Here is a 13,667-nt window from a genome sequence, read left to right on the forward strand (position 1 = left end):
AGCAGGAGCTTGCCTTCCACCCAGCTGTTCATCATCAGTATTTCCTTGGACTGTGCTGGTGATATTTTCATTTCCTTCAAGCCAAGGTTGCAAGCAGGTGGCTTGTACTCCTCTGTGGTATCGTTCTTGAAACCACTGCTGAACGTCTACCTGAGTCATCTGTAGATAAGCAGTTCATGCTTTTCCCCCTGTGTGTCCTCCTTGTGTCTTCTATAGTTGTTTAGTGGGGTTGACGAAGAGTTCATCCCATCTGTTCCCTATTTAGGGCTCAGCACTAGGGATACCTAGGGTCAGGTATCCGGCTCAGCGCATAGGTGCACAACCTATCTAGGGTGGTGAAGGACCCCAGGGACCAGCAGTAGGTTAAGTTAGGGGTCACCATCTCCCCCTTCCCTAACCACAGGTTTTCCCTTCCCTTTCGCCAAGTGCTTGGTACTTCCCCATAACTATCATGACATATGGACCTTTATATTTACTGATTATTTTTATGATTTTTACAAGGGAGGTGTGGCTCACAGGACAATTATGCAGAGCAGTCTAAAGACTTGCCCCAAGACTATCGTGTGAGCCACGCTCCCTTGTAAAGACTATAACAATATCACCAAATAAAAAGGCTCACATCCCTGGAACTGTATGGTGGGTTAAAAAAACAATTACACGGAATACTCATGGAAGCAGTGGGACTAAAACAGGAGCAAAAAAACGACCACTTTGGACCAAGTGACAAGTCACCTTTAAGCCCTTATAATATACCCATTCAGGGTCTGTGAGAACCCAGAGCACTGTGGTCAATTATTGTCATTACTATAATTAAATTACGAAAAGACAAAATGTAAGCTAGATGCGATAGGAAATAGAGCTCTGTCCATAAGTCTCCAAAAGCAACACTACAACTTCCAGCATGCTCTGACCGAGTTGCAGATTGCAGACTGGAAATTGGTAGACAAAAGAGGTGATGTCACCGGTGATGTCACCCTGCGTTTGTCACCTGTGCTGAATTGATAACCGCAGTGATGACCGAACTGTGAATGAAAAGCAATGCAAGCTCTCCAGACAAACCTCCGACGGAGTGCGAGACGTCCGCACCTAATGCCAAGACCATGAGGTGCGCGTTATGATTCACTCAGTGAGGGCTTACCGTCACTTCTAGGAATCCTATGTTTGACACTCTCTAATCAGGCAGGATCAATTAAAACTAATAACGTTGGGGAAGGCGGCGTTGGCAGCGACCCAGTGACTGCAGCAATTACATGTCAGAACGCAACCTAAAACAGTCGTGACTTAATCAAATACCAAAGAAGCCACCTGCTGAAAATTCCCCTACATGTATTTGTACAGGACTCGTTACTGGCCATTCCTCACCCTCTTATTCTCATGCATTCTTGTCTAGACATACTTTACACATATTTGGTATAATCCAAGACCTGGGGTAAATATAACCCTAATCTAAGTGTTACTGTAGAAATTTCAATGTGACGGGTGCTATTGCTCCGAATTACAGGTCTCACAATAGTTGGAAAACTGTTACCTTAATGTAGCCAATGGGTGGTCGCTCTTAAGTAATGGAAATAATGTGATCTAAGCCAATCAGAGGTCTGCTCACATGTGGTCTCTGATTAATAAATTGCAGCTGCATCCCCCTCCTCCCCACTGTCTATTTACCATTTTACTCAAGATGGATTTTTATAGTAACTGAGAAGGTTTCGGAATATTTATGCAAGAGCGAAGGATGGATCATTCTATAATACTGCAGTCAAGAAAGTGGTGGGACAATCCCGATGGTCGTTACTCTCATCTGTTAAGAAAAGCTGTAACAAACAGTGCTACCAAATAAAACTATTAATATTAATCTTATCCATGCTTATGGTGGTTTCCTTTCCACTGGTTTCAAAGGCAGAAGTCTGGGGCTAATATATCAAACTATAATATTACAATGCAGATGTCACACGGAGTTTTGCACAAACTTCGCAGACTGATATGGTAGCATTGGGCTCTGTTCAGATTGCAAATTCTGACACTGTGCTCGATGGTTTCTCTGGTGTCTGGAATCAACACAGGCAGACTCCGGCTTCAACCTGCTGTGTGCTGAGTCATAGGCAGGCTAGCAAGAGTTAATCTCTGCTTGCTCCTTTGATCCCATATAACGGAAAGGCTTATCACATCATCTTCCCTCCTATTTATGCTGGTTGAATCCGTCCACCCATGCCAGCTATAGTTTGTCTTTGTTGGTCTGTGAGGTGTGGTGTTCCAGACACCCTGGTGAAAGTTGTGCACATTGCTTAGTGCAGTTGTGGAGTGTACCTTTTCTGTTTTGTAGCTTGCTTCCTGCTCGTTTTTCCTCCTGAATCTCTTATTGTCTTAACCTTTGTGTGCGCGTGCTGTGTTATAGGTTTTGTTTTTCCCTTGTCTGTTTTTATCTGTGGGTTTCATCTTTCTCCTGTCCTGTCCCTTCCGGGGGGAAGGTGGGGGGGGTCTTTAAGGGAAATCAGATCAAGGCTGGTCAGGAGCAGCATGGCCAGAAAGTTGACTCAGGCATCTCCACTATCAGGAGTATCCCTGAAGTTAGGGATAGCATGGGGTCCCCTTAGCTTGACAGGTTAGGAGCCGGTGTAATCCCTGCAATCTCGTGAGCCCCTCCACTATTTCACAGAACATAATTCTCCGTCAAACTCCATCGCACCCAAAAGCATCACAAATTTTGCTTGTTGACTGACTCATGCAGTCTTTCTCCCATTTCTTCAAGATGGCTGGACTGTTGTTGCACCTGTATCTCGAGTCACCACCACCTCAGCCCATTGTAGATTATAAGCTCCTACAAGCAGGGTTGTCATTATTTTTGCTTTTATTATTGTATTTTCTATAACTGCTACTTATGAATGTTTCTATATGAACCTCTGAATTGTAAAGCGCTTCGGAATGTGTTGGCGCTATAAAAATAAATATTATTATTATCCCATAGTCATCATGACAGCAGAGTGCAGTGAGGACCCTGGTACCACTGGTAAAGACAATACACAACCAGACATGACCCAGCAGCTTGAGACTGGGCACATCTCATATTCATTATATTTATATACTGTGCTTCCCCGAAAGTAAGGCCCTGTCTTACATTAATTTTACCCCCAAAAGTCCCACCCTGCCTTACTTTCGGGGGAGGCCTTACATTGGAAAAAAAAATAACCCTGCAGCCTCCCCATTGTTTGAGAGTCCGGCATCCACCCCATCCTCCCCCCTGCAGCCTCCCCATACAGTGGTTCTGCCCCCCACTCTGCCACCACACACACTGACACATACGGTACCGGTACAGCCCCACACTGCACCCACACACATATCGTACCGGTACCGTACACACACACACACACTGACACATACAGCCCCATACGGCACCCATACACATACCGTACACATACCATACACACACACACAGAGAGAGAGTTTCAGAACTTACCGTTACTTTCCTTCTGTTTCGATCTCCTCTGCGGTGCCGGGCTGACGAATCGGATGCCGGGGACGCTGGACCAATCGGAGCGAGCCTGCAGGCGGTGACGTCGCGGCTGATTCGGCCAATCAGCTGCGAGCCGGCTGACTGGCCAATCACAGCTCGAGCTGATGGCCAGCAGGGAGCCTGTGACGAACAGGCTGATCGGCCAATCAGCATCGAGCAGGAAGGGCGTTGACCCGGGACGCGCCGCAGGCCGGCGAGATATGCGGCCTTACATTACGCCGCGACCACCACCCATAGGCGGCCTTACATTCCCCGGGCCCCCCCGCTACCCTGCCTTACAATCGGGGGGTGCCCTACATTGGCGGACCCCCCCGAAACCCCCACCCTGCCTTACTTTCGGGGGGGTCCTACTTTCGGGGAAACACGGTAGTAACCATTGTTTTAATTTTTATCATATGGAGAACTAAGAGCCGCTGGGTAAGAATGGCTCCCAGTTTTGCAGACTATATATGTTGTGTAACAAGGATAGCCGTTGAACCGAACTGGCACAATTTAATAATATTTTCACTGTAGTCTGGCTGCGGCTTTACCTGGCAAAAACAGCTGTTTGGGGGCAATAAGACCTGGGACAATCACTGGATCTTCTCGGGGTCTGGATTCTGAGAGGGGTTGTCTCTATTCGGGTTTAAGTTTATAATAGAAATCTCCCTTCTTATCTCCTCTTCTCACAATCGCATCCAAGATTTCTCCCGCGCCTCTTCCATACTCTGAAACACTCTACCCCAACATATCAGACTCTCACCTATCATGGAATCGTTAAACAGGAACATGAAGACCCATGTCTTCAGACAAGCCTACGACCTTCAATAACCCTCAGTCCTCTATTCCTCCGCACGACCCACTCTACCAACTTTAGCCTCATCTACTGTATCCTCACCCATCCCCTGTAGACTGTGATCTTTCATGGGCAGGGTCCTCTCTCATCCTGTAGACTGTGATCCCTTGCAGGCAGGGTCCTCTCTCCTCCTGTAGACTGTGAGCCCTCGTGGGCAGGGTCCTCTCTCCTCCTGTAGACTGTGAGCCCTCGTGGGCAGGGTCCTCTCTCCTCCTGTAGACTGTGAGCCCTCAGGGGCAGGGTCCTCTCTCCTCCTGTAGACTGTGATCCCTCGTAGGCAGGGTCCTTTCTCCTCCTGTAGACTCTGATCCCTCGTGGGCAGGGTCCTCTCTGCTCCTGTAGACTGATCCCTCGTGGGCAGGGTCCTCTCTCCTCCTGTACCAGTCTGTGCCTTGTATTGTCCACGATTATTGTACTTGTTTTCGGATGCCCCTTTTCACATGTAAAGCGTCATGGAATAAATGGCACTATAATAATAAGTAATAGTAAACCGAGACTGTGTCGGATCCATTGTTAAATGGATACCACCACCATCCGACAGGAATAATATCTCTGCGCCTACAACTTTAAGTCCCATCAAACCTAAATTAATTCGAAACAGAACCTAACAAAATGAACAGAAGCTAGGATATGTTGCCATAAACATTTCACTTTACTTACAGGTTCTACACGCTCTAGACATGACTAGACCACAACACTATGGACTAAAAAGCAGTTGTCTATTGGGGAAATAGAGTCAATATAAGTATATTAGGTTGAGGTCCAAACTCTTGAAGCCAAAGAGACAACTCTTACTGGGGAAAATATAAAACCTCATTTTTGGCAGTGGTGGGTTTTCCAAAGGTCTAGAATGTAACTGTCCTACTAGGTACGGGAAGTACCAAGTGAATGGTAAAAGGGAAGGGAAACCCTGTGTCTGGGGAAAAGGAAGAGAGTGAATCCTGATCAAACCTACTGCTGATCCCTGGGGTCCCTCACCACCCTAGATAGGTTCCGCACTTATGCGCTGAGCCACGTACCTGTCCTTAGGTATCCCTAAGCCCTAAATAGAGAACAGCTGGGATGAGCTCTTCATCAACCCCACTAAACTCTATAGATGACACAAGGAGGACACACGTGGAAAATGCATGAACTACTTATCTACAGATGACACAGGTAGAAGTTCAGCAAAGTTTTCAGCAATAATACCACTTGCTTGCAACCAAAGCTTGAATGAAATGAAAATCTCACCAGCACTAGTCAAAGGAAGGAAGGGGTATTTAAGCACCAAGATAATGCTGATGATTGGCAGCTGGGTGGAAGGCAAGCACCTGCTGGGTCCAAAGGGGAGAGATGAATCCAGCAGGAAAGCAATCTATGCTAATGAATACTGACAGCAGAAACAATGGATAATCAGGGAGCATTCTGCTCACATGACAGTCTGTCACATGTGACACACCTGTGACAGTAAAGGCACTGTCACACTTAGCAACGCTCCAGCGATCCCACCAGCGATCTGAACCGGCAGGGATCACTGGAGCGTCGCTACATGGTCGCTGGTGAGTTGTCAATCAGGCAGATCCCCACAGCGATCAGAGATCAGCCACCAGCGACCCGTGTAACGACGCTGTGCTTGGTAACCATAGTACACATCGGGTTACTAAGCACAGCTCTTTGCTTATAGTTACCCGATGTGTACCTTGGCTACGTGTGCAGGGAGCAGGCTTCTAGAAGCTGTGGACGCTGGTAACCAAGGAAAATATAGGGTAACCAAGCAAAGCACTTTGAATGGTTACTCAATGTGTACCTTGGTTATCAGAGTCTGCAGAAGCTGGCTCCCTGCACATTCAGATCGTTGCTTTCTCACTGTCACACACAGCGATGTGTGCTTCACAGCGGGAGAGCAACGACCAAAAAATAGTCCAGGACATTCAGCAACGACCGGCGACCTCACAGCAGGGGCTGAGGTCACACACAGCGACATCTCTAGCAAGATCGCTGTTGCGTCACAAAAACCGTGACTCAGCAGCGATGTCGCTTAGTGAGACGTGGCCTTAACATAGGTCGAATCAAACTTTTTGCCAAATGCATGCTATTTCCCCTTGGGGGATCCTCAGTTGAAGCACTTGCATGTGCATGTCCCCAATCTTCTGGTGCACAAAAACATGACAAAAACCCCTTGCGCTTTACTCTCCCCAGCATTGAGTCTCCATCGTTTGTCCGATGTGTGCTGTTTGGCTGCAGTGGTGATGTCATATCGACAATAATTAAGCTCAGTGTCGGAATATACGACACAAGCGGCTGAGATCAGTGATTGACCGGGCAGCAGAAGAGACACTTAACTAGACTCGAGAACAGTACGTAAAACTCAAGGTGTTTTTTTGTTGTTTTTGTACCTAATTGAGCCAGTGGACAAAAGATTGGTGAAAGCGGACAGCCTGATTAATGCCTTGTGTTCAAAGTAAAGGGACCAGCTGACAGCCGCCTTGTGTCAGTGAGCTAGAGAAAAAAATCCCATAGATAATGATGGATCCATCGGCACATTCCTTTACTGGCCACATAATAGGGTTTGATAGAGAACTGCACTGGGGTCTTACCGAGCACAGGCCGCGGACTGGTCAGGAAACAGGGAGCAATATCGGTGAGGATCTCAGCAGCTGCCAACTTCACTTCAGTCTGGAGTTCATCTCCACAGCAGCGAACCACAAGTGCAACCCAGTCCTTCAACTCTGACTCAATGGCCTAAGAAAAAAAAAACACACAGAAAATCAGCCTGAGATCCTCCAGATGTTCCTGACAACGATTAATCAAACCACGGTCAACAAAAAGCAGTGTCTCATGGATTATCTGTGGCAGAAGATACGGGGTTTACGGGGTGATGACAAGAAGACGTCACTCGTAAGAGCTGCGTTGATTGATCGCCATTGGCTTTCAGTATGTTTATCTTACAAAAATAATAACATATGGACGAGTCTCCCCACCGCGGATTTCAATCCGACCAATATTATTATATTTTCACAGACACAGATAATTTGTTCCTGCATTTAATCAAATTAATCACTACTGTTTATGTGACCGTCCAGCCGCCAACACCATTAATTATTAAGTTGGTTCACATTTCGGTGCCGGGTAACTTCTTACTTTCGGATATAAAGCGCAGCTGAGCATGAAATTAAAAAAAAAATTCTGCAGCCACCACTTGTATATGGCTCAAATGATGGCGCCAATATTAAAGCCGTTTACACCATACTTCTAGAGATGTTTGGAAGCATAAAAATGCACCTTATTTTTTTTTCGTGGCTAGACCCTTTTCCGTTCCTTAAAAAGGTGGGTCACCTCTTTTCATTACTGGCCACATCGATATTATGTTGAGAACAAGGTTTCTCTCAAATACCTTGTTTTGCCAATATCGCTTGTGAGCGGCGCTACTGCAGTCCGCTCACTCCCTTCATGTGAACCCCAGGGCTCCATGACCTCTGATGTCTAGTGATGTCACATCAACTTCCAGTTGACCTGATATCACCACGGCCGGCCTCAGTCTCCACGAGTCACTGGGCTGTGGGTGGCGTTTCACCGCTCATCACAGCCCAGCAACGCTCCTGCTTGCGGCTTTCTGCAGTGAAGGAGGGAGCAGGAGCAATGATGGGCTGTGTTGAGCGGTGAAATGCCGCCCACAGCACAGTCACTCAGGAAGACTGCAGTCCGCCTCAGTTGACATGACATAACTGGACATCAGAGGTCAAGGAGCCCAGGGGTCACGCAAAGTAGTGCAGACCGGAATAGCGCCGCTCACAGCCACTATTGGGAACACAAAGTATTTGAGAGAAACCTTTTTTCTCAACCTAATATTGATGTGACCAGTAATGAAAAGGGGTGAAGCACCCCTTTAAAGTTGTATCTGGACACTGGGGTTTACAGGAACCATAAAAAGTGGAGATAGATGGAAAAAAAAGTAGGTGGGAGGATGCACTGAACTGCTCGGTCACACCAAGGGTGCACCGAGTGCCAGTTCTTGGTTTGCACAGTCATGTATTTGGCACATTCGAAGACACATCTGCAGGGTCTCCTCTTTATCCAAGAGCCTGAAGATCTAGGACAGGTAGAAAGTACGCCGGATGTCTTTCCTTCTTCATATAGAAGAGGGGGACATGTCTCTGACGTCGGTCCACCACTATGATTACCTACTATCACTATGGTGCTATGGGATCAAGCGTGTCTTCTATCGCAGGAGTTCTCTACCGCACGAACCTTTATTACTTGTAAGCCTCTTCGCACCACTTTCCCCATTTATAAAAGTGCCTGCTAATTTAATTTTTTTCTCTTTATTATCCCTCCTTGTGCTTTATGATAAACAATCCTTATTATATTATATTCATATCACGCGGAGTGGAAAATGAGCACACGCCACGGTACAGAGATGCTTAGCCACCGCCTTACCTCCTGGACCTTGCCGGCAAGACTGACGACCAACTTAGACAATAGCTTTAACGCTGAGCTCTGGATTTCCAGACTGGAAAAAGAGAAAGGAGAACACTCTTCAGTACATTTAAAGGGGGGAAAATGCAAATGTTCCAATGGTTGTATGTCTGACAAAATATGTTTGGCCATAGTGGGTGGTAAATATTGAAGGAACCTCCTCATTTCTTGAACACATTCATACATTGTGAACTGCAGCCGGCATGAAACTCTATCCATATGTCATCCGCAATGTATGGGCAGCACCTGAATACACAGCCTCAGAAGACAACAGTTGTTTTCCTGTGTCTGGACAGCCACCAGCCGCAAGGATTTCATGAATACAAAATATGGCGTCCACGTCGGGCTCTGCCCATGACCCATGGTATGCAGGAGACGATTAGGTAAAGATCCCTTTTCGACAACAGGATGGAAGGAAAGCGGCCAAAGTAAAGAAGACTGTCATAGTCAATGAGCAGCCGTCATCTGACCAAAGCAATGTTCCCTGCAGTAACACACCATTGAACATGGCAGGCTGCAGTCGGCTGCACATGGGTCTTGTCCAGAACTAAACTAAATATGTGTAAGAAATTCCAGTGAGGTCAGAGCAAATACGAAGAAGGAGACATGTCTGCCATTGTAATGCGGACCTGCGGCTTTACATTTCAGCAAGGCGGTATTAGAGGAGACCGGTCGTGAAATCCTGGCACCTGCCGCCTCTTTTGAGCACCGAGATCTCCAAATGAATAAAATACAAAGTAAAACACAGGAATTTTGTTTTTCTACTGCTGTTTTGTTTGAACACAATTTAGATGTTGGATAATATGGAAGCCTGAATTATGGCAAATTAATAGTCAGGGGGAACCTGCACATGTAGCGGATTCTATGGGGCAAATCTGAAGCATTTTTACATCAAAATTTCCAATCAGATTTCATTGCTGATTTTGTTGAGAATTTCAGCCAAAGCATTGCAGAGTGAAATCCATAATGATATCCGCACAGGATGCAGAATTAAAAATGCACAACACTGCTTAATCTACAAGTGGAAAATGTATATAATGTGTAGAGGAGATTTTTAAGATCTCAATTACTTAGGTGGTAGATTATCACGCTGCGTTTCTCCTTCGAAGGCAAATCCATGCCCATATTCTACACCAAATATCAACTGGTGCAAATCGATTTGTTAGACTCATTCCAGCGGCTGGGTAAGTAACCTGTAAAAAAACACAAGAAAGCCTGCGGAGACACCATCACATGTTTCTCAACGCTGGCAGGAAACTAGCCAGGTCTTTCACTGGGAAGGAACAACCACGGGAAGGGCAGCCTCCAGTCAAGGAGACCACCTATGCCAAACATGGTATCCATCCACAGACAGCTGTTTCGGGGTATTTGCCCCTCATCAGTGTGGAGTAGGAAACTGGCTAGTGGGAGCAATGCCTAGTAGAAGAATACATAAGCTAGTTTCCTGCCAGCGTTGAGAAACATGTGATGGTGTCTCCGCAGGCTTTCTTGTTTTGGATATTTCCCAGGGGGCATTGCTCTAGAATCACTGCATTGAGAAACACGTGATGGTGTCTCCGCGGTGTTGGATGTTGATCTCCCTAAGGTCAACCATCCTTGCTTATGTAGTCTTCTACTAGGCATTGCTCCCACTGGCCAGTTTCCTACTCCACACTGATGACCCCGAAACAGCTGTCTGTGGATGGATACCATGTTTGGCATAGGTGGTCTCCTTGACTGGAGACTGCCCTTCCCGTGGTTGTTCCTTCCCGGTGAAAGACCTGGATAGTTTCCTGCCAGTGTTGAGAAACATGTGGTGGTGTCGCCATAGGCTTTCTTGTTTTGAATATTTCCCAGGGGGCATTACTCTAGAATCACTGCGTTGAGAAACACGTGATGGTGTCTCCGCGGTGTTGGATGTTGATCTCCCTAAGGTCAACCATCCTTGCTAATGGGGTAAGCAATCTGTGGCCTGGATGGGAGCACTGCGGACCATCTACAACCTGACCGCATCCATGGCTCCTCCTTAAAAGGGAACCTGTCAGGTCCCCTAAGCACCCACAACCACGAGCAGTTCTGGGTGCATATTGCTAATCCCTGCCTAACTGTCCCTGTATCTAGTAGCATAGATAAAGAGATCTTAAGAAAAAGTATTTCAAAAGATCCTTTATGATATGTTAATGACACCAGCGACTAGTCACAAAGGCGTTACTTTCCTTGGCTAGTCGGCCCCCTTAGCATGTAAGCACACCCCTGTGGGCGTGCTAACATGCTAATGATGTGCAGTATCAGAGGCATGGTCGATCTCACCGCACTCTGCTGCCATCGTGCCAGATGCTGGATTTCAGCTCAGTGCACATGATCAGAAGTCTCAGACTTCCAGTCATGAGCACTATAAAGATGGGTGTACGCGTTCCGGCTTCAAGCTGGTGTAGTGCGCATGACTGGAAGCCCGGGGACGTTCTGATAGTTCAAACTGAGCCAAAAACCTGTGATGGCAGCAGGCTAGCACATCCCCAGGGGAGTGCTAGCATGCTAAGGGGGCCGACTAGCCAAGGGAACTAACGCCCTTGCGACTAGTCCCTGCGCTCATTAGCATATTATAAAGAATCTGTAGAAAAACTCTTTCTAAAGATCTCTTTATCTATGCTACTAGATACAGGGACAGTTAGGCAGGGATTAGCAATATGCATCTAGAACTGCTTGTGGTTCTCAATGCATATTGCACGTGACAGGTTCCCTTTAATTATTCAGCCTGGTGAGATGTCATCATTGTGGAGTGAGGGACCAGTGACGCTGCACCAGGCCGGCTAATCCAAAAAAAAAGCTGCGGATGCCATCAGGTTAGAGGCGGCTCTCTGGACTCCAACGGTTACCTGGCTCCTGCCAATTGATTCACATCAACTCTACTCTTTGCTATATACGGTATATATATATATGCTATAACAATCATCAAGAGCTTCCTACAAATGGATTTGTAGACTGTAGACTACCAGGGACAACCATCAGCAAAATCAAGGACCTGAAAGCAGACATTTTTCCTGTGTGTTTTTTTGTTGTCACATAGAAAAGCAGCATCAAGTGCATATGATAGATCATGATCTCTCGCTTCTCCACTATGTGCATATTCTTAAGGCCCCTTTACACACTGAGACTTTCTAGCGATCCCACCAGTGATCCCAACCTGGCCGGGATCGCTAAAAAGTCTCTGGTGAGTCGCTGGTGAGCTGTCAAACAGACATACCTGGAAAACGACGCAACAGCGATACAGACCTGTAGAACGACCTAGCTAGTCATTGGGGACGCTGTAAAGCAGCTTTTTGAAAGGGAAGTCGCTAACGAAGTCGCTGTAAAGGCCCCTTTACACACTGAGACTTTCTAGCGATCATGCTGCACAGCGGAAAACAAAGGACCAAAGAATGGTCCTGAGAGATGTGTAGTGATCAGCAACCTCACAGCAGGGGCCAGGTCGCTGATGTGTTTCACACACTGCAATGTCGCTGGGGAGGTCGCTATTACGTCACAAAACCGGTGACGTTACAGCAATGTCGTTTGTGATGTTGCAGTGTGTAAAGGGGCCTTTAGAGGTATCAGGTCTGACAAATTAATAGGAACCTATTATGTCAAGAAATACTACGAACCTGCAGATATGAGAGTTGACCTGCATATTAACAGTGTTATAAAACTGCCTGGCTGCCACACTGAAAACCCAGCTACCAGGAGGAAATTAACTTTATTACTCCCTACAGCTTCTGGCTTTCAGTCCTAGAGTAGCGGCTTTAGTCACCGCTCAGTATACAGTGAGAGGCGGCTGTAACTGCATACCTGGCACTGACTGAGAGCCGACTCAGTCATGATGCAATGTAGAGCCAGCTGTCAGCCAGTCCTGGAGTGTTTACAGCCGCCACTCACTGTATGTTGAGCAGGGACTGAAGTCGCAGTGGCTGTGCCTCTATGACTGAAAGCTGGAGTACTGATGCATTGCAGAGCCAGCTGTCAGCCAGTCCTGGAGTGTTTACAGCCGCCATTAACTGTATATTGAGCAGTGACTGAAGTCGCAGTGGCTGTGCCTCTATGACTGAAAGCCGTAGGCTGCAGGGAGGAATAAAGTTAATTTCCTTTTGGTAGCTGAGCTTTCAGTGTGCCGTCCAGGCAGTTTTAAAACGCTATTAGCGTGCAGATTAACCACATATCGCTGAACAAGCTAATAAGGATGAGCAGATGCTGCATCACTAGTTATAATTGTAACTTGAAGATGCTGCTAAAAAACAATGACAGCCACCATGAGCACATATTTTTATAGCACAGGGTTGTCATTTTCCCCCACACACAGCACTGTATGATAACAAATAGCCACTATGCCTATGCATATGGACTGTATCGTACTCAGTATCTGGACTTATTCTCATTTTCTTGTCCCATTCCTATATTTATACTAGGATTTCCCAGAGTTAGGTCAGACAAGCAGTATACATATGACAGTATACAGCATAGACCGGCTGTCCTCCTACGTTAATGGCTCACCGATTACTACCTATACATCTCTAAGATGTCAGCAAAAAGTCACTGTCAATCTTGAAAGAGGAAGGTACAAGACAGAACAGTCTATGCTTTCTTGTGGTTTATGTGACAGATGGCTGCCATGACAGAAGGTCCGGCAACAATAAAGAGGACATTGCCTCATAAACACATCAATGGTCTGTATAGTGTGAGGTGCATGTTCTACGTTCCTGTATTTGATGATCTTTACAGATAAAGTATTTCAACTCTCCTAGGTGTACCAGTAGACCGCCATTTTTTTGACGTGCTTAGTAGGTTATCGGGATATTGGTATTGGATTGTCAGAGGGAAAGAGTGGAGCATCTCCATAATAAAAAAAAATTACCCGAAGCA

General features: G+C 46.4%; 1 protein-coding gene across 1 annotated transcript in view; it reads right to left on the reverse strand.

Moving 5' to 3' along the window:
* The window catches only part of THADA (THADA armadillo repeat containing), a 906,435-nt gene that overhangs the window by 147,924 nt on the left and 744,844 nt on the right, over positions 1-13,667 (reverse strand). Inside the window, 2 exon segments of the mRNA XM_075341438.1 lie at positions 6,917-7,061; positions 8,757-8,829. Coding sequence (XP_075197553.1) covers positions 6,917-7,061; positions 8,757-8,829 — 218 coding nt within the window.

Source organism: Anomaloglossus baeobatrachus, chromosome 3 (assembly GCF_048569485.1).
Source record: "Anomaloglossus baeobatrachus isolate aAnoBae1 chromosome 3, aAnoBae1.hap1, whole genome shotgun sequence".
In the NCBI taxonomy this organism is placed as follows: Eukaryota; Metazoa; Chordata; class Amphibia; order Anura; family Aromobatidae; genus Anomaloglossus; species Anomaloglossus baeobatrachus.